The 20852-nt window shown below is 51.5% G+C and overlaps 1 protein-coding gene across 1 annotated transcript in view; it reads left to right on the forward strand.

Moving 5' to 3' along the window:
• The first annotated feature begins 2592 nt into the window (after window positions 1–2592).
• TMEM123 (transmembrane protein 123) overlaps window positions 2593–20852 on the forward strand; it is a 56689-nt gene continuing 38429 nt past the window's right edge. The window contains exons 1-2 of the mRNA XM_053204193.1: window positions 2593–2813; window positions 7843–7899. Coding sequence (XP_053060168.1) covers window positions 2714–2813; window positions 7843–7899 — 157 coding nt within the window. The 5' untranslated portion in view covers window positions 2593–2713. The remainder of the gene's footprint in view (window positions 2814–7842; window positions 7900–20852) is intronic.

Consider the following 20852-nt stretch of genomic DNA (forward strand, 5'->3'; position numbering starts at 1 on the left):
TGGGGTGGGAACTGATGTGGCATTTCTAAAAAACTAAAAGGAGGCTGGGGCTGAGGAAGTGAAGGGGGAGAGGGCAGGAAATGGGGCTCGAAGAGCAGCCAAGGACCATGTTGCGCAGGGCCATGATTTTGGACTCCGGAAAGTGGCAGGCAGGGGAACAGCATCATCTGACTTATATTCTAGAAGGATCACTCTGGCTGCTGTGGGAAGAGGGTAGAAGTAGGGTGACCAAGCTGGTCAAAGTATGAGCGGGGAGATGTGAGCACCAAAACCTGCCTGGGTGACTGGGGAGAAGAAGAGGTAGGAAGGGAATCTCGAAAGGTGACTGACAACTGACCAGGAGAGGACGTCAGAAGGCATCCTGGCAAAAGGAAGAGCAAGAGCAAACACGCAGGGCACAGAAGGCCCCGGAACATCTGGAGAACTTCGAGGAGTCCAGTGAGGTTGCAGAGAGGGATCCAGACGTGAGGCTGGGAAGGTGGGGGACAGCTAGATCGCCAAGGGCTCCTGTGCTGTTTGAACTTTTCACATCAGCAGGGTCTAATGGTGCAGTGGTGGGAGCAGAAGCAGACCTCCCCGGGGACTTTGCAGGAGGACAGGAAGGACATGGTCCCTTCCTTCCCCAGCCCCCTCACACTGGAGGAAACTGTGGGTCCACCCACAGTTCTGTGCCGTGACTACCAAAGCAAAGCTGGTGGTGCGGAAATCAGACAACAGGATGGAGGTCATTCAGGTCAAGGTCAGTTCCAGAAGAAACTGTCATGTTCACATTTTGTCTTCCAGACTTTCTCATTTCTCTTCTGGGGGCATCTTCCATTCTACCCCAGATTCCCAGGTACATGTACACCGAGCCTGAAAGGAAGACTCACATATAGGATGGTCGAGAGAACAGAGCGGGGCATTTCAGAAGGAGAAAACAATGTGTCCCAACGCCAAGGAACTGGAAACCTCCCGTGTCCATGGGTGGCCAAACCAAGGCTGGAGAGGCACGTTGAACCTGGGCTGTGAAATGCTTGGTCAGTGGGCTAAGCAGTTGCCAGAACAATTTATTCCTAACCCAGACTCCCCAGTGGAGCTTGCTGCAGGGTGGAGGCCAGGGAGTGCTTGCTGGGATAGATTGCCCTCTTCAGTCTCTATGATCAGTCAAGTCCATATTGATGGACTTTGTGAGATCAGTAAGTATATCCCTCCTAACATAGTTTTGGGAACTTAACATTTCAAGGCAACGGTGTGGCCTTTATGACATGAAATCTGGGTCAGATATCAAAGATCTGCAGCGTGTAGAGAGTGGTAGCTTGGGGATTGATAGGGATTTTAAGTGTCCTGGATCCTGCTGTTTTCCATCTCCGCTGAGGGGTCCTACTCAATCTTTGTCGTTGTCCTGCATCAGCTACCAGTGCCTACAGGTCCCTTCAGGGCTCTTAGCAGGAACAAAAAGCTGACTTTAGAGTCACTGCAAGTCAAGACAAGTGAGTGGAATCGGCTCCGTTGGCTTAAGAGGGACTTGGCCCCAAACTATTCCGAACAGGTTATTCCATGAGAACTGGGCAGCAGCCCCGAGAGAAAGAAGGGAGGAGCAGGGCCTGGGTGGCTCCACTCCCCGGCTTTGGCTTCGTTCCCCTCTCCACTGGGCTCTGCAGGCACAGAGCTGGAGGGCACGGGCGGCCAAGGATGAGGTACAGCGTGGGGTACAGGACCCCCATGGAAAGTGCATCGTTCCTACAAGACCGAAATGCCGAAATGGTGTCTTGGAAGAGCGGCCCAGAACATAATGGCTTCTGTCCTAAAAGCAAGCTCCTCCTGGGATTTGTTACAACGGGTACTGATGCAGATCCTTCCCGAAAGCCCAGTGGTGTAAAGGGGGGTGCACCTGTCCAGAGATCGTGGCTGTTTTATGTGTGGATTTAAACTAGGAATTTGTAGAGCCCCCACCACAGCTGAGACTGGGTCCCCCGAAGAGAAAGTCCAGCGGGTCACGACCCCAACAAGAGGCCTCCCCCGGGGCGCGCAGCTCAGCCAGTCTGCAGCTTCCCCGGTGCCGCTGGGCCACGTGGCCCGGGCCCCACCGACCACCACCCGACAACTCCTTCCGGGCCCGGGAGGCCCAGCGCCCGCTCCGGTCCCCGACAACACCACCGCCGCTTCCGAGAAGAAAGGAAACCGCTGAAGCTTCTGGGGCTCGCCCGCGAGGCAGGGGGGCCCGGCGCCTCAGCGTCCGGGTGTCCGGGCCGCGCCCCCGACAAGCCCCGCCCCAGCAGAGCTCCACCTCCTACTCGGCCTGGGCCCGCTCCTCTGCCTCCGCCAGGTCCCGCCCCCACGCTCTGCTTTGCCTCGCAGGCCCCGCCCTCGACCCCGTCCCGCCCCGTCCCTGCGCGCCCTGCTGGGCCCGCTGCCCGAGCCAAGCCCCGCCCCCGCGCCCCTGCCCCTTCCCGCCTCCCCACCCGGCCCCGCCCCACCTCGAGCCCCAGCCCCTCTCCCGCGCGCCGGGCCTGCCCCAAACCCCGCCCCCGCCGACCCCCGCCCCGCCTCCCCACCAGGCCCTGCCCCTCCCTCCGCCAAGCCCCGCCCCTGCGCGCCCGTCCCGCCCCCAGCCGGCTCCCGCGCCCTATTTGGGCATCTGGGGGGCCGGCGCCCGTGCGCAGCGGGACGGCTGTGCGGCGCTGCGGACGCTCGGTCAGGAGCCGCTGGGCCGGCCCGTCCCGCCCTCGGAACAATGGGAGCGGGCGCGCGCGGCGGCTGGGCCGCGCTGGTCCTATGCGCGCTGCTGGTGCTGGCGCTGCTGAAGGCCGCCGTGGACAGCGCGGGCCTGGACGGTAGGTGGCGGCGCGGGCTCCCCGGGAAGGTTGTGCGCGCGGGGGGCCCCCCGGACGTGGTCGGGGAAACTGAGGCTCGGGCCGGCCGCCGTAGCAGGCCCGGAGGGGCGCGTAACCTGTTGAGTGACCCAGGCGCGGGCTCGCGGTTTCCTGTCCCCCTCCCGCGCCCCGAAGTTGGTGTGTCCCGGGGGGGGGGATAAGTGCCCCCGGGCCCCCCCCTTCTGGAAGCTGGGTCGGGTTCCTGCGCACACGTGCCCGGCGGGTGTGGGGAGTCCTTTAGCGCCGGGCTGCGCGGCCGCGGACTGAGGCCCCCAGACGCGAGGGGGGACGTCGCGGGGGGGGCGCGCTGCCCCCCGGGCGCCCCCGCGGATGCGCCCCGCCCCGCGCGGTGGGCACCTGCCCCGGCGCGCACCTGCCGCGCAGCCCTCGTGCCACCGCCAGCTGTGCGCGCCCCCGGCGCAGGGCCCTCGTCGTTCTCGGGGTGGGGGTGGTGAGGGGGTCCTTTTGGGGAAGGGCCGGGAAGCTGGGGTTCGCCGCGTGCTTTCCGTGTTCCCTTTGTCAGCCACTGTCGCGGTCCGGTCACCGGGCCGTGGTCGGGAAGCTAGGGTAAGTTCTTTTCAGTGACCCAAGTCCTCCGTAGTTTTAAATTCCGTCCACCTGCCGTGTGTTTAGCGAGGGATGAAGGCTGCAGTTCAGGCGCAACACCTGCTTTGGCTAGAATTATCTGGGTGAAGTTAAGACAGTAATACTTTCTGTTTGTTTGGCTGGTTGTTTTGTTGGTTTGCTGTGCTGAATTGTGCATGTCCCGAGCCGGCTTTGCAGCCCTGAGTTTGATGATCAGTAAATCACGTCCATCCTATTTTCCATATTAATGAGATGTTTCACTGTAAGGTGAACAATCTGGAATGAAACTGTCTGTTTTGGTGCTAATTTTATACCAATATCAATAAGGGCAGATCTCCATTTTTTTTATTTGTTATTTTGTGAAAGTAAACTTTATTGTTTCTGCGGTGAATTTCTGGTCAGAGAAACTGGTTAGAGTGTCCTTGCTTTCTTTTTTTTTTTTTTTTTTGCCCTAATAACAGATGGCCTTGTTTTATTTTTTTTTTAACGTTTATTTATTTTTGAGACAGAGAGAGATAGAGCATGAACGGGGGAGGGGCAGAGAGAGAGGGAGACACAGAACTGGAAGCAGGCTCCAGGCTCTGAGCCATCAGCCCAGAGCCCGACGCGGAGCTCGAACTCACGGAGTGTGAGATCGTGACCTGAGCTGAAGTCGGACGCTTAACCGACTGAGCCACCCAGGCGCCCCAGATTGCCTTGTTTTAATACTCACTGTTGGACTGTTCTGTTTATTACTTAACGTCTCACTAGAGGTGAGCGCTGTTTGGAAATCTGGGAATGAATCTCTGCTGCAGGAGAGCCTTCATTTCATGAACCAGTACAGCAAACAGGAGCTGGAATCCACGTCTACAGAGGCTAATGTCACTGTGAAATTAGACTAAAAGACGGTTCTGTAGAGAACTTCTCAAAACAAGGAAATGTTTCCTGGCCTTCCTGTGGAGTGTGTAATGTGTATGAAGTATCCTTGTGAAGTACGGTAATTTTTAACAATCATACTAGGGCACGGGGCGCCTGGGTGGCTTAGTCAGTTAGGTGTCTGACTTTGGCCCGGGTCACACAGTTCGTGAGTTCAAGCCCCACGTCGAGCTCTGTGCTGACAGCTCGGAGCCTGGAGCCTGCTTCGGATTCTGTCTCCCTCTCTCTTTGCCCTCCCCCAGCTCATGCTTGCACTCTGTCTCTGTCAAAAATAAATAAACTTAAAAAAACAAAAAACAATCATACTAGGGCTTTTACAGTGTTTTCACTTGGCAGTTTCCTGTGTACGTCCTATTATGCTAATAGGATAATCCTCATCCTGATGAATCTTCACAGTATTCTTCCCATTTTATAGATGAAAAAAACGGAGGCTTAGACCTTACTTAATATATTCAAAGTAAAACAGCTCAAACATGTTTGATTTCAGAGATTAAAATCCAAACTCTTAATTAACCATTTTGCCATTAGGTCACTTTAGGTGGTGTTGGCTGTGCTGGTAAATAATGCTTCAGTCTCCAATGTGCTATTACCTGGAATATTGCAGGAGAAGATCAAAACATTGAAATTCTTGTTTAAAATCTCCTTCAGTCTGCCGTGTAGTTTCGTAAATATCTTCAGTTGGAGGTGTGGGGAAGGCTGTGAACATGTTAGTGAAGCGGCAAGCAGGATAGTTGGGGGCGGCGTCCATCAGCACCCTTGGTGGTAAGTCACAGAAACCCATTTTGAACAGCCTTAGTGCAAAGAAGGGACTTTGTTGAGTCTTGGACAGAAAAGTCCAAGAGCACAGGTGGCTCCAGAAATGCGGGAGTCAAGAGTTCAAACAGGTTGCCCGGAGATGGCCACTTGCGGCTCTCTTGATGACATGTGTCCACTCTCAGGAAAGCCATAGTTCACATGTTCTCAGCCCGGGTGAGTCTCGGGGGGGACTCCTAGTAACTGGGACTTTCTAAAGTGAGTCCCAGGCACCAAACACCACCCTACTGGGCAGCCAGTTAGGGGATTAAATTAATCCCCAGTGAGTCTGAACCACTTGATGAATGTAACTTTCTACCATTCAGCACATTATTGTATGTTAATGTTTGGTTTCCGTCACAGAAAGCATCAGCCTCTTTGTAGTTAGGTGCTCGGTATCTTTGTCTCCTAGGATACAAAACCTGCCTACCCACGGTACCTGCTTCATAAGTAATTGACTGCAAAAAGGAGGAAGGTCCTTGAGCTGCAAAGATCATCTGCTTTTGTCTCTTTTTCAAGCAAAAAAGGTCGCCAGGAAATGATGCCTCGTAAGAGTGACAATGGCGGGGACACAGAAACAGTAGCCTAGGAGAAAGACAGTGGCGTGTTGGGGGTGTAGACAGTGCGTGTGTTGCTTATCTGTTTGGGGGTGGAACTGAAACGCCTTGCTAACAGAGGACTGGGTGAGGGAGTGGGGAAGAGGAGTCGTCCAGGCGTGACCTCTTGGTCTGGGTTTGAACAACTGGAAACACAACAGCCGAGAAGCCTGGGAAGGAAGCAGGTTTATAGCAGAAAATCAACCGTTGGTTTTTGGCGCTCCCACGCAGGGGCTTTGCGGTCCAGCAGCCTGGTCCCCATCCACGCTCTGCCCCTTTCTAGCGGGGTGGCCTTCTCTGGACCTCCCTTCCTGGCCCTGACGACGACGGTATTCCTGTCTAGGACCTGTCGGCGGGGCTGGGTGAGCCAGTGCCAGTCACGTGCTCCCCCGCAGTCCTGGCGTGCAGAAGGTTCTTCCCAATATCGGCCAGCATTCGATACCAGCTGCCGGATACGTGAGGACGGTACAGTGAGGCGAACACGCGCCGCTGGGACACTGCCTCGTTTTCACCAGGAGTCACTCGTCCGTGAATGCTAGCGCCCCCCTGAAGGCTGCTCTTAGCAGACCGGGAGAAGGACGGTCTGCAGGCCTTGATCATCCGATTTACCTTCACACCAAATGGGATAGTTCATTAAGAGAAAGAAATGTGCGCACACAGTGACAATAGATCCTTCAGACTCATTACTGCGTACCTTGTGCTGTGAGGGGTGTTTGGGTCGGGGAGGGCTATCTTCGTGGGTAATATACTTGCTCTCTTCCTATGTGATGTACATATTTTATACTCCATGATACCAAGAGCCCGGTTGAATAAACCGCTCTGAAAAGTTGCTTAACTGGGGCATAGAATTCTTCTAAACTTTTTCCAAATCTTAGAGTACTAGTTAGAAATTAAAAGAATCCTACTTCTGTGAGAAGGCTTGCAATTAAAAATGAAAATCCTAAGGGGCTAATATCCAAAATAGATGAAGACCTTAAGTTAACTCAACACCAAAACAATACAATTAAAAAATGGGCAGAGGACCTGAATATATATTTCCCCAAAGAAGACATCCAGATGGCCAAGAGACACACGAAAAGATGCTCAACGTCACTCGTCAGATGCAAATCAAAACCACAAGTAAAAACCACATCACACCTGTCAGCATGGCTAGAAAAAGGTAAAAAAGCACAGGTGCTGGTGAGGATGTGGAGAGAAAGGAACCCTCATGCACTGTTGATGGGAAGGCAAACTGGTACAGCCACTGTGGAAAACAGTATGGCGGTTCCTCAAAAAGTTAAAAATAGAACTACCCCATGGCCAGCAATTCCACTTCTGAATGTCTATCAGAAGAAAATGACACTTACTTGAAAAGGTGCATGCACCCCTATGTTTACTGCAGCATTATTTGCAGTAGCCCAAATACAGAAGCAGTCCAAGTGTCCCTCGGCAGGTGACAGAGAAGATGTGCGCACGCGTGTGTGATGAAATGTTCCTCAGCTGTAAAAGAGTGAAATCTTGCCTTTGGCAACCACGTAGATGGGGCTAGAGAGTATGACGTTAAGTGAAGTAAGTCAGAAAAGTATATGATTTCACTCACGTGTGGAGTTTAAGAAACAAATGAACAAAGCAAAAAACGACAAAGTCTAAAACACAGAGAACAGACTGCTGTTTGCCAGAGGTGAGATGGGGGGAAAAAAGGAAAATCCTACCCAGGTCGTCCGCTCTCTGCTGTCCAAAGTTGGGGGTCTTGGTGGTGCAGGACCTCCCGGGAGGGCGGTCCACGGCGCTCGGCCGAGCAGAGGGGTCAGTAGCAAAGATTGGTTTCTGTCTCGCGCCTCACCGTGTCCACGGGCAGGTGGACGGATTTTTCGGTACTGGCCCATAGCAAGTACCGTGTGAGTGTTGGTTACGTAAGCGTGTTTTCTGTCTTGAAGGACTCCAGTCACATGGCCCCGCATTTACTGACACTTACTTGAAAGGTACGTTTGAGAGCAACAGTGGCAAAAGTGGACTCTGCTGCGGACATCCGCCTTCCCCCCGCAGCACCACCACCCGATGCCAGGGGCCTCAGATAAATATCAGATGGTTTTTCATCACAGGACATGTTTTTATTTTTACAGGACCTCCAGACGCAAGGAAGTTGGTGTCTCCAGGAAACGACAGTGCTGACTCAACAGGTGAGTTTAGACAGGTTGGAAAGCATTGGTTTTCATCTGTCTCGGGGACGGAAAGTGAGATCGGCAGGGGAGCACGAGGAGCTGGGACGGTGACCTGTTTGGGCCACGAGTCCCTGATTCATAGGTCCCCGCACGCTCCTCCCAGGGCCGCGCTTAGTGGGCAGCAATAACGGATAGCCCGCCAGGTCATATTCTTTCTCGGGCCGGCAAGGACCTGAATGAATGCTGACACTTTGTGTCTTACTGGAATTTCGTACTGAGCTTCGAAGCCCATTTTTAGACGTGAAGGTCTGGCACCATGCTGTTGATGGGAAACCTGAGTACTTGAGTCTGCCCGTGTCGCCGGTGCGACGAGCCCCTCCGGGCCCGTCCGCCGTGGGTGACTCCAGGGAGACCCTGCTTACGTTTCCAACGCCGGTCAGGTCGCAGCCCCCCGACTTGCTTCCCGTTGACACACGGGTGTCTTGGTTGGAACTGAGAGCCCACCGGCGTGGAGGGATCTGGGAACCACGCTGATGTCCTGGGCGTCAGCAGTAAACCATCACGGCACATTGCTTGCACTGAAGTCGAAACCAGAACAGGTACGAAGGTCCCCTTACCAGACCCGTGGTCTCCACTTTTCATCCACCGAGTATTTACAGAGGGTCTGGAATGTGCAGAGGCATTCTGGGTGCCCAGGACACAAGGTTGTCCAAGCCCTGACTTCTTGGAGTTCTTGTGGTGGTTCTGTTTTATCTCGTTGTGGAAAAATACACATCATGTGAAACCCGGAATGTCAACCATTTCTAAGTGAACGGTTGAGCAGCTTTACGTACGTTCGCATTGTTGCGTGGCTTTGTGGAGTGCCGACTGCCGTCAGCGTCTCCGTGCTCTGCGTATGTCGTGTTCTCAGTTACCTCTGTGCTTCTCATCGTGTCTCCTCCCCGACTGGCTTCTGGCTGAATAGAGAGCACTCTTCTATGTTAGCTTTAGTAATTCTGTAGGCAATTCTTCGTCTGGGGAAAAAGACTAGATAGATTACCCCCAGATGTCATAACGATTATTGCCGGACAGTTATATGAGGGTTTTTTAAAAAATATCTTAACTAGGTTATTAGGTGACTTTTCCTGTTGGCCTTTACTGAATCTAATTGAGTGCCGCTGAGCATCAACTTTGCACAAACCCAGGAGGTAGAGGAAAGATAGCAGTAACAACCGTGTTAATTGCCAGCATTGACAGAATGCCTGCAATGCCTAAGAAACTTGTCACACGTTTGCTGATCTAAGTGCAGACGGGGGGGTGTGGTTCTCTGTCACACAGGAGGAAACTGAGGCCCAGGGTGGTTTAGAAGCTTGCCCGAGGTCCCATGGCACAGCCCAGATTTGAAACTCACTTCCTGGGATTCGAAACCTGGGCGCCCTTGCGGCATTTCCTGAAACCGTGGTGTGGTCTTACCTTTAAAAACCCTGTTCAGTGAAGAAATACCACCGCTGACACTTGTGGACAAGTTGTTAAAGATCAATGCCTCTAGTCAGTGGGATGATTTCACACGCCCTCAACTCTGGCACCAGGAAATTTGTGGAGTGAAAAAGAGGCATGGCCTCAAAAGGTTTTTCTTAAGACATCGGATAATACAGCTGCTATAAAAATTTTTTGGTTGTTCATTGTGTAACCCTTTCCGTAACTGTTAACTTGTTCTTATTACAGCCTCTTTGGATCTTGAAACACATAACGTGTTGCAGTTGTGTATTTTTATAGGACATCATGCTTACTATTTTGTCTTCTGTAGTAAGGCAAACCCTTCTGTATTGGAAACATTGTTTTTAAACATCACCAATTTACTTGATGCTGTTTGTCCAGCATGGTTTATTTGGCATCGATTCCAAAAGGAAAAGAACACTTTTCTCTAGCACACTGCTGTCTTTTGTGAACTGCAGGATGGTGTTCTTGGAAAAAGTGCAAAGTGCCAGCAACACTCCCGGAGACATTGGTGCCTGTCCGTTTTTTAAAAAGGACTCCACACATTAGATTCAGCAAATCTTTTTTCTCTGTTTGGTTTGTTTTTAGTCTCCATCTAAGTTCGTTGAGAGTGGTGTCTATGACTTAATCATCCCAGCTCTGTGCCCAGTGCATAGGAGGTAACACGTGGGTTGAACTGAATTGTGGAACCAAATATGTGTTTTGTCACTGCTGACTGACCTCATCAAAGAACCACTGTATGTGTTTTGCAGACGTGACTGGTCCGTGCTCCAGTGTTCTCTATTATTATAGCTGCTTTGTTGTTGTTCGTAGAATAATGTCCATGCCTGAGGTCAGAGAATCAGAAGTTGAGGTCCCTTTGGGGTTGTGCCACTCAATTATATGTAAGGGTTGTATTTTCATACGCCCCCATCGTCGTCTGATGAGTACTAGCTATATTTTTGACACTCTTTTCTAGAGGGTCTTACTTCGTTTTAGTGATTCTACAGAAATGTTTAATTGGAGGGGGAAAGATACATTACCTAAAATGTAATAATGATTATTGTTGGGCAATTATGAGAGCGCTTTTTAAAAAAATGTATTTTATCAGATCTTGGGACACGTTTTCAGCCTGTAGAGAAAACCGTTCTTCTCATTTTACATGCGGTCAGAGGGCTTCTATTTTAGAGTCTGGATGAATTTATTGTTGACGGTGCAGGGATGCCACATGCCCAGGTTACCTGTTAGCAACAGGTTTGGGCAGAGATACAAGGGAGCTGGACGTGGTTCAGAAGGGACAGCGTTTCTCACCGGTGACCCCTTATCACTGATGCTTCCCCAGGACAGGGGATTACCATCCAGGCTGAAGCTCTTTCCTCGGGCCTCATTTGCTTCGAGTTCGTCTCCCTTCACGTGCGGTGCACACAGACTTGCCTGGGGCCTGGTGCCACATCCCGGGTCCGGTCCTTCCCACGTCTGTAGTTGGCGTGGTTTTGTCCACAGATGTGGCAGGACCAGAGCGATCCCGAGCACACGGACCTGGCTCGGGCTCCGATTTCTGCACACGAGGGCGGCAGAGTTTCCCAAACTGCCCCGAGGAGCTCGCTTGCTCTTACAGAACCGCGTCCGTTTCTGAGACTTTTTGTCGTGTTCAACTCCTGTTTTCAAGATTGCATTTCAAAACCGATGGTGATTTTTAACATCATCAGATGCTGTCTTCGGGAATGTAGGGCGGGAACGTCACGCGTACTGTGTCCACTCGTGCTCAGTGAACAGGTGTTCGTCTCGTGTGCCAGCCGCCCGTGGCCGGCTCCGGCCTGGGGTTGCCAACAGGACAGCCCTGCCCGCACGAAGGATCTCACAGCGGGTGTAGAAGCCATGGAGATAAAAGGCTGAGGAAGGTGTTTTCGGGTGGTGATTTAAAGAGTAAACAGGATGGAATGAACATACACAGAAGTGAACCAGGAAATGAGGTGGGGGAGCCCCGGAAGGGCTGCTTCAGATTAGGCGGTCAGGGAGGACTTCCCAGAGGTGGTGTGGTCTGGGAGACCTGCCTGTCGGAGGGGGGCAGCCCCGTAAGTCTGGGGGAGGGGCGCTCTGGCCAGAGGGACTTGTTGGCACAGGGGCCTGGAACGGGACTGAGCCTCTTAATGTGGCAGGGGCACAGGCGGGTCCTGGCTGGCACGGTGAGGCGACGACACTGTGGTCACATCGCCGCATGTAGGAGATCAGGGCATGGAAATAGTATTTAAGAAGTGAGGTTTTATTTGGAGACCTCAAAAAAGAGCAGGCTTGTAAGAAGAAGAGACCAGAAATGTGGATTGAGGCAACTGTGCTAACTTCTCTGGGCCTTTCCTGGGCGGGGGAAGTCAGCCGTCCAGGGGTTTCGAGCTGCGGCGTTTCTGAGCTGCTGTGGGCCCCGCGATGGCAGGCGTCACGGTGGAACTGGCTTGGTGTTCTGTTTCCCGAAGCACCTGCTAGAAGCATGCATCGGGCTGGAGTCAGGGCCCGGTTCACGGAGCGAGCTGCTGCCACAGATGTTGTCCTGTGAGCCACGGGGAGGTGGCCGCAGCCTCAGGCCTCTGCCACCGTTTCCAGGCTCGCGGCTGCAGGGCTGGGGGACTCCCCAGTCCGCAAGGTGGGGGAGAACCCGGGAGCAGTGCCTGTCGGCTGCGGTTCCGGGGGCCGGGCGGGGGGCTTGGCGGGAGAAACCGCGTGAAGGACATGGACGAAGAAGGCGTGCAGGGATCCAGCAGGGCTGACAAGAACTCCACAGAAAAGGAAATGAGAAAAGTCCAAGTGGGGGAGTCGTTACACACTCTTGCCTTTCAGAGGCAGACACAACCAAACACGGTGGGGGTGAAATTGGGCACCAAGGGAAGACCCGGGGCAGAAGAGCCAGCACCCAGACCTCTGGGTGGGGTTGGGCGATGCATGCCAAGGGCTGGGGTCCGGCACACACGGGGTGCAGGAGCGCCCCCCCCCCCCCGAATCTGAAGGCCAGTGCGAGTCGGAGCTGGGACTCAGCTGGGACCAAATCCACAGCACTTCTTGCTTTATGTCTGTTTTTTGGTAAATACTCCTTTTCCATAGAAAGCTGGCGGGCTTGCTCTGGACTCATGACCCACCCCCCTGTGCAGCAGTGCATGCTACAGTGGCCAGAGTTGCGCACTGATGGGCTTCAGGTGCTCAGGGTTGGGGTCCTCTGTATCTTTTTTCTTACTGTGTAACTTATTTACAACTAATTTCAACACACAAGGCACGTGCACGATAAGAAATTTCAGCAGTGCTTGGAAGTATGCCGAACGTGGCTCCAGTCTCCTTCCTGCACCGCGCCCCGCCACGTCCTTTCCCAAATGGACTGTACCAGCTCAGAGCTAGACTCCTTGCCCACCCAGACATCTTCTCCTGGTGTATCCCAGTTAGGGAATAGCCATTCATGTAGGGTCTGGAGCCGGAAAGGTCTACATTTCCGCAGGTATCCTTGCAAAAAATCGCGTACACGTGATCTGTCTGTGGTGTACACGTTTGCCATTAACATGAGTGGGTGACGCCAGGCACACTGTTGGCTGCCCAGCTGGTCTCACTTAAACCTCGTCCTTCCTCACGGCCACGTGCTGGCCCACAGGACAGACGCAGCCCAACTCACTCACGCACCCCCTGGTGATGCACATGTAGGTCATCTGCAGTTCGGTTTTAAGCAGGGCTGTGGCGAGCACCTCTCCTGGCCTATCTTGGTGCACGCCCGTGCGAGGGCACCCGTGGGTTCTTTCCTGCCGGCGGAGCCACGGAGGCAAATGGTGTATTACTCTAATTGGTGACTTTTGCTAAATTTTCTTCCAAGAATGTCACATTTGTTTCCTCCCACTGGCAGTAAAAGGGGCCTGTTTCCTACAGACTCCAGGTAATAGACATTCTACTGTTTGCTAATCTGAGATGTGATTCATAAAGTCTGTTGGGAGCTAAATTCCTTCAACTGAGTGGGGAGTATTTTCATACTGGTTTTGGGGGCTTTTTATTGTTCTTTTTTATTTATTTTTTTTTAATTTTTTTTTTTTTTAACATTTATTTTTGAGACAGAGAGAGACAGAGCGTGAACGGGGGAGGGTCAGAGAGAGAGGGAGAGACAGAATCTGAAGCAGGCTCCAGGCTCTGAGCGGTCAGCCCAGAGCCCGACGCGGGGCCCGAATTCACGGACCGCGAGATCGTGACCTGAGCCGAAGTCGGCCGCTTAACCGACTGAGCCACCCAGGCGCCCCAATTTATGATTCTTTTTTAAAAACCCCTCTCTTGACGTAAATTTCGCATGCCATACAGTGGAGTGGTTCTCCGTGTACTCACGGATACGTACAACCGTCCCCGCGGTCCGTTTTAGACCATTTTCATCATCTCAGAAAAAAAAAACACTTTGCCTTTGAGCTGTTACCCACTGTGTCCATCCTGCCCACCTGCCCCCAGCCCCAGGCAGGCACCCATGCACTTTGTCTCTGTGGATGTCCTTCCAGACTTTGATAGGAGTGGAGTCGTGAAGTACGTGCGCTCTGGAGGCTGGCGTCTTGGCGTCAGCAGTGTTTCTAGGTTCATGCAAGTGGTGGTGTGGCCAGCGGTTCGTTCCCTTTTATGGCTGAGTACTGTTCCCCTGGATGCGTAGACGACAGTCTGCTCCTCCGTCCATTTGTTGATGGACGCTTAGGCCGTTTCTACCTTTTGGCTGTTGGGATCACGCGGCTGTGAACGTTCGCGTACACGTTTTTGTGTGGATGTGTGTGCTTGGCTGTACTACCGAGGAGAATCACTGGGTCCTGTGGAAACGCCGTGCTCAGTGACCTGCCAGCCTGCTTCCCACGTCATCTGCACCCTTTACATTCCGACGGGCGGTACATGAGGGTGCTGTCACGTTCGGATTCTACCTGTCCCCAGGGGTACGTGCGGTCCTGAGATTTGTAAGAAATCCATACGCGTCATTCGGGTTACCCAAGTATATTCCTCCTGTGCTTTCCGTCTTCCTCCATGGTTCGGGCTCACAGCTAAACTCTAGGAATTTCCCAAGTGTTAAGAGTGCTAAAGGTGTCTTTTGTTACCGTAATGAGGTGACTCTGAGACCCCACCCAGAGGTGGGGCCGGCCCTACCCTGTGGTTGGTTGGTTGGTTAGAACTTTCAGTCTCCAACTCTGGGAGGGGAGGTTGGGAGCAGGAGGCTCAGTTGGCCTAGGCCAATGACTTAGTCAGACATGACCAAGTATGAAGCCTCCTGGGAAACCCAGAAGAGGGCGTTTGGAGAGCTTCCTGGTGGTGAACAGGGAGAGATACTGGGAGAGTGTCACCTGGCAAGGGCATCAGAGCTCCGTGCCTCTTGCCAGACCTCGTCCCCTGTCTCTGTGCGTCTGGATGCTGCCTTGTGTCCTTTATTCCCCGGGTTCTGTGAGCCGCTCTGGCAAATTAAAAGAGCCTAAGGGGTCATTGGAACCTCCAAACCGTAGCGGGTGGTTAGAAGCACAGCCAGCGGCCTGGGGGTGGTCTTGTGGGACCCAGCCCTCGCCTGTAGGATCCCACGCGGTGTCCGGGTGGGTAAGTCAGAACTCAGTTTCCGGATACCCTGCTAGGGTCCCAAGAACTGCGTGGTGGTCCAGGGGGGTGGGGGGAATCCCTCTCACATTGAAATGGGGTTGGGGAGCCCCAGTCTAGCATGAGACAGTGTCTCATTTCTTTGTTGACTCACGAAGGCACGAATCTGTTCTGTGTTTATTGGCCATTGGTTCATGTTGGAGAAATGTCGCAAGTCCTTTGCCCATTTGTTGATTAGGTTGTCATTGTATTAGCTTGTTTCTGCCTTATTTTTTTTTTCTACCTATAAAAATAGTGTATTCTTGTGGGAATTTGGGAAAAGTTTTTTTTTTTTTAACCATTATTCAAATGACTTCCACTAAGTATTTTTAGTTCTTTTCAACTTGAACTTAACTACATGGGCACCGATTCTTAAAAAGGGAATTAATCGTCTCCTGCAAAACATTTCACTGTGGTTACAGTCTTACAGCATGAAAACACCTAGTTGGAAAGTGATGGTTTTAGTCTCTCAACTGACTGTAGTGAGAACTGGCTTGACTACTTTCACTCCACAGTGAATTTGATTCACGAGTTTTTCATGTCTCCCCCCCCCTCCCCCAGCCAGTATGCATGCCCTTGTTTCAGGGAAGATAAAAAAGAAGAAATAATTGCTTTGCTTTGAAGTGAGCTTGGGTTAGTTAGGTACTGTCCTGGTGCCTCAGTGCTTTCTGTCAAGTTCAGGTGCAATCATGGGTTAGGTGAGGTAACATGTGAATCAGCTGCCTTTAAAATGGCACCTGGGGGGCCCCTGGGTGGCTCAGTCGGTTAAGCGTCCGACTTCGGCTCAGGTCATGATCTCGCCCATGAGTTCAAGCCCCGCATCAGGCTCTGTGCTGACAGCTCAAAGCCTGGAGCCTGTTTCAAATTCTGTGTCTCCCTCTCTCTCTGACCCTCCCCCGTTCATGCTGTCTCTCCCTGTCTCAAAAATAAATAAACGTTAAAAAAAATTTTTTTTAAATAAAATAAAATGGCACCTGGCACAGATGAAAAACTAAATGTGTTCCTGGTTGCTCTTTGGCCACAGTGACCCTTTTTTGGTCCCTCCTGTGTTCGCCTTCTCTGCCACCGTGCCTTTGCATGTACTGTTCTCACTCCCTGAAGAACTCTTCCCTCCTGCCTTTGCCTGGTTAACACCCATTCAGCTTTCCAATCTCAGCTGAAACTTCCCTTCCTCAGGGGAACAGTCTCTGATCGACTGCATCTGGTTGAGGGTTTAAGTCGGCCTCGCCAGCCCACAAGTCCGTTCTGTCACTCACCACTTCTTCCTCAGTGCTCAGCACAACACCTCTTGTACGTTTCTGTTGAAACAGGAGAAGCCGGTTTTAATGCTTGCTACCCCAGTCTTACTTGTGAGATGAGCTGGGAGCTCCTTTGTCAACGCGAACCCTTCCCTGCCCGGCATTCCTTGAACTGGATACAGGGCCTTTCACTTTACGGTTGTGAAGAGCGGCCTTAAATGTTAGCAGGAGGGTTGGCGGTCGTGTTGGGGGCGGGGGGGGGGGGGGGGGGGCAGGGCTGTGTGTGTTCTCAGGTTCAGGTGAAGTCTCCAAGGAGGGCGGGGATTCGAGGATCCAGGAGGTCAGTGGGGATGTGCCCCGGCTCACTAGGGTTGTGCCCCAGGCCATCTTCCTGCTGAGTCAGGTGCCCATCCCCCCCCCCCCAACAGTGGTCAGGCCAGTGACCTTGTGGCCAGGCAGGAACATCTGAGCTCTGCCCTGATCTGAAGGAGCTTCCTGCGGGTGAAGGCGGGGCTGGGAGGAGAGGGGCGGGGTCGCAGAAGCTCCTCAGGGAGTTCGGATTTGCCGGCCATGAGGTGGGAGGCACTGCAGGATTTTAAACAAATCAGCCCAAACGGATACCCTGCCTGGATGGCCGTGGTGGAGCTGGAGACAGGTGGTGCTGGATCGTGGCGAGGGGACGGCCAGCCGCGGGCTCAGGGTGTGAGCTCAGGGGGCTTATTGGCCCGGTCCGGTCCCCACAGCTGGGCCCGCGGATCTCGGGGGTTGTCACGGGTCACGGCTGAGAACAGCTGCGGGCTGGTGGGCGGAGGGGCGGGTCCCAGGAGCGGCGGCCTCGGCCCGCGGGAAGGGGTCAGGACCAGGCGCTGCCGGGAGATGCTGTGGGGGGGGGGGGGGTGAAGCGGCCCCTGGTCTTGGAGAAAGACGGGGTACGGTGTGGGAAGTACGCAGTGTGAACTGGGTGGGTGACCTCAGATTGAAGCGGTTTCTTGCGGGGTAAACCTCAGAGACGTCCTCTGTCGTTATGTTATCCCCTCGGCATGTCGGAAACCTGCAAAGCCTTAGAGCAGGCTCCTTGCGTGTCAGCACATTAGAATTGCCTGCAACGTTACAAATACTGGTCTGGGGGCACCCGCGAGCCGTGAGACCTGAGTGGGGAGCGGAGCACGTGGCCAGGGCTGCGGCGCGGAGTGAGGGTGACGGTCACGACGGGACGTGGGCAGGTGGGCGCCAGCCTTTCCAGGGAGCCCCTGCTGAGTCGGCGTTGTTTGCCACGGGGGTGCCCTTTTAAAACTGACTGCCTTGGGAAAGAACGATAAGATCTTACGTGGGGAGAAAGGCAGGCAATCCAGGGGTCCTCCTCTTGGGCTCACCCCCATGAGGTCGGGGAGGGGGACACGGGGTGCTCTTAGTACTACCGTGATTTTGTTATTTTTTTGTCCAGTTTACTTACTTTGAGAGAGCACGAGAGCGCGGGGGGAGGTGCAGAAAGAATCCCAAGCAGGCTCCTCCCCTTCTGCGCAGAGCCCGATGCAGGGCTTGAGCTCACGACTGTGAGGTCGTGACCTGAGCTGAAACCAAGAGCCGGATGTTCAACTGACTGAGCCACCCAGGCGCCCCTGATTTCGTTATTTTTATTCCCATTGTTTTGATTGGATAGGAGCCCAGTAGTTATCAAGGAAGGGTAGGGACAAATGCCTTGAGAGAAGTCTCATAACCGAAAGACTTATTTACCTGAAAAGCTGCACAGAATAGTTGCAGCCCATTCATAAGACTTTTTTGTTTGTCACCCTTAACATACCTGTTCTTCACAATCGTGCCTGGTGAAAATTCCCGAAGGTGTTAAAGCAAACTGTCCGCCTGAGTTACTTAGTCCCGTCAAGTCTGTTTAGTGTGATGAGAAAACGGAAGGAGCAAACAGCAGCTAACTTTACAGATAATGAAAACATGAATCATTTGTGATTTTCTCCACAGGAAACTGGCTGAAAACCCCCTAAGGAGTAGTTTGGCATTTATCATGAAGGTGTGTGTATTGAGATGGCTTGTTTCACCTATAAACAAGAGGACACTTTTTTTAAACCATCGTAATGCCACCGTTAGACTTCACATTTTTTACGGTTTCAATGAGGATAGTTGAAATACAGCATTGTATAAGTTTAAGGTATAACTGTAATGATTTGATTTAGATTGTGAAGACCATAGTAAGTTAACATCCATCATCTCATAGGTAGAAAAACCCAGAAAACAAAACAAACGAAAAAAGGGTTTTTTGGTTCTTGTGATATATGTGGCCTTTGAGGATTTACTCCTAGTTTTCCTGTATATCATACTGCAGTGTTAACCATGGTACTGTTACACATCACAGCCCTAGTACTTATCCTACAGCTGGAAATTTGTTCCTTTTGACCACCTTCATTTGCTTCCCCTCCCCAACCCCTGCCTCCGGTGACCACACCTCTGATTTCTTTTCCTGTGAGCTTGGTTTGTTTCTTTGTTTTAAATCCCGGAGGTAAGTGAGATCATGGAGTATTTGCCTGTGTCTGATTTACTTTGCTTAACGCAATGCCCTCGGGGGTCACTCATGGTGTTGAAAGTGGTGGGATTTCGTCCTTTTTTGTAGTTGAATAATACCCGTTGTGTATGTATCATGTATCAGAACTTCCTAACCCACCCGTCCCCTCATGGACCCATAGGTTTCCATGCTTGTCTGGCTGTTGTAGATAAGCTGCTGTTAACGTGGGGGTGCAGGGATCTCTTCGACACAGTTTTCTTGTTTTCTTTGGGCAAATGCCCAGAAGTAGAATTGTTGAATCATAGGGTATTGCTGTTGATTTTCGGAGGGACCTCCATGCTGGTGTCTCCAGTGGCTGTGCCACTTGACAGTTCTACCAACAGCCCTCGAGGTTTCCCTTTCATCCACATCCTCGCCAGCATTTATCAGTGGTCTTGATCTTACCCGTGCTAACAAGCATGAGTTGATGCGTCAGCACAGCTTTGGTTTGCATTTTACTGGTACCGAGCGATAGTGAGCATCTTTTAATGTACTCGTTGACCACTTGCGTATCTTCTCTGGAAAAATGTCTGCTGAGGTCCTTTGCCCATATTAATTGGATTAGTGATGTGTTGCCGTGGAGTTGGAGGAGTCCTTTTCGTTGTCTTTTTGGAACTGTAGTGGACATACAGGTTTAGTTTCGGCTGTACGACGTTGTGATTCAACATGTGCGTACATTACAAATTGCTCAGCACAGTAAGTCTAGCTACCGTCCGTCATCAGAGGTATTACAGAACGGACTATACTCCCCATGTTGTACTTTAAATCCCTGTGACTCGTTTCTAACTAGAAATTGGTGTCTTTAATCCCCTTTTCCTGTTTTACCCATCTTCCCATCCTCCGCCCTGCTCACAGCCATGAGTTTGTTCTTGTATTTGAGTCTCTTTGTGTTTGTTCATTTGTTTTCTTTAGATTTCACGTGTGAGTGAGATCATGTGGTACTTCATTTCTCTTTCCTTGCATTTCATTTAGCATAATACCACCAAGTCCATCTGTGATGTTGCAAATGGCAAGATCTCATTCTTTACGGTGAAGTCATATTCCGTTGTACGATGCACACACATTATGTGTTCTTTATCCATTGATCTATTCATGGGCACTAGGGTTCCTTCCATATCTTGGCTGTTGTAAAACTGTGGTAAACATAGAGATGTGTGTGTGTGTTTGTTTTTTAATTAGTGTTTGCATTTTCTTCAGTTAAGTACCTGTGAGTGGAATTGCCGGATCATATGGTAGTTTAATTTTAATTTTTTTTATTTTTTAAATGTTTATTTACTTTTTGAGAAAGAGAGAGAGTGCAAGCAGGGGAAGGACAGAGAGAGAGAGAGAGACAGAATCTGAAACAGGCTCCAGGCTCTGAGCTGTCAGCACAGAGCCTGATGTGGGGCCGGAACTCCAGAATGGTAAGATTGTGACTGGAGCGAAGTTGGGCACTTAGCTGAGTGAGCCACCCAGGAGCCCCGTATGGTAGTTTTATTTTTAGTGTTTTGAGAAACCTCTGTACTGTTTTCCATAGTGGCTGTATCCATTTACATTCCCACACACTTTTTATTTCTTTTTGATGATAGCCGTCCTGACAAGTGTGAGACGATAGCTCATCGTGGTTTTGATTTGCATTTCCGTGGTGATTGGTGATGTTGAGCATCTTTTCATGTGTGTGTTGGCCATTTGTATGTCCTCCTTGGGGAAAAAAGTGTACTCAGGTCTTCTGCCCATTTTTTAATCAGATTGTTTTTTGTGTTGAGTTGTATATGTTCTTTGTATATGTTGGACATGAACCCCTTATGAGATACATCATTTGCAAATATCTTCTCCCATTCTGTAGGTTTCTTTTTGTTTTGTTGATGAGTTTCTTTGCTGTGCAAAAGCTTTTTAGTGTGAGGTAGTCGCATTTGTTTATTTTTGCTTGTTTTGTCTTTGCCTGAGGATAAAACTACTATGACTGCTATCCACAAGTTTATGCCTCTGTTTTCTCTTGGGAGTTTTATGATCTCAGGTCTTACGTTTAGGTCTTTAATCCAGTTTGAGTTTATTTTTGTGTGTTTAAGAACGTGGTCCAGTTTGATTTTTCTGCATGGAGCTGTCCAGTTTCCCCAGGACCATTTACTGAAGAGATGTCTTTT

This window comes from Acinonyx jubatus, chromosome D1 (genome assembly GCF_027475565.1).
Source record: "Acinonyx jubatus isolate Ajub_Pintada_27869175 chromosome D1, VMU_Ajub_asm_v1.0, whole genome shotgun sequence".
Taxonomy (NCBI): Eukaryota; Metazoa; Chordata; class Mammalia; order Carnivora; family Felidae; genus Acinonyx; species Acinonyx jubatus.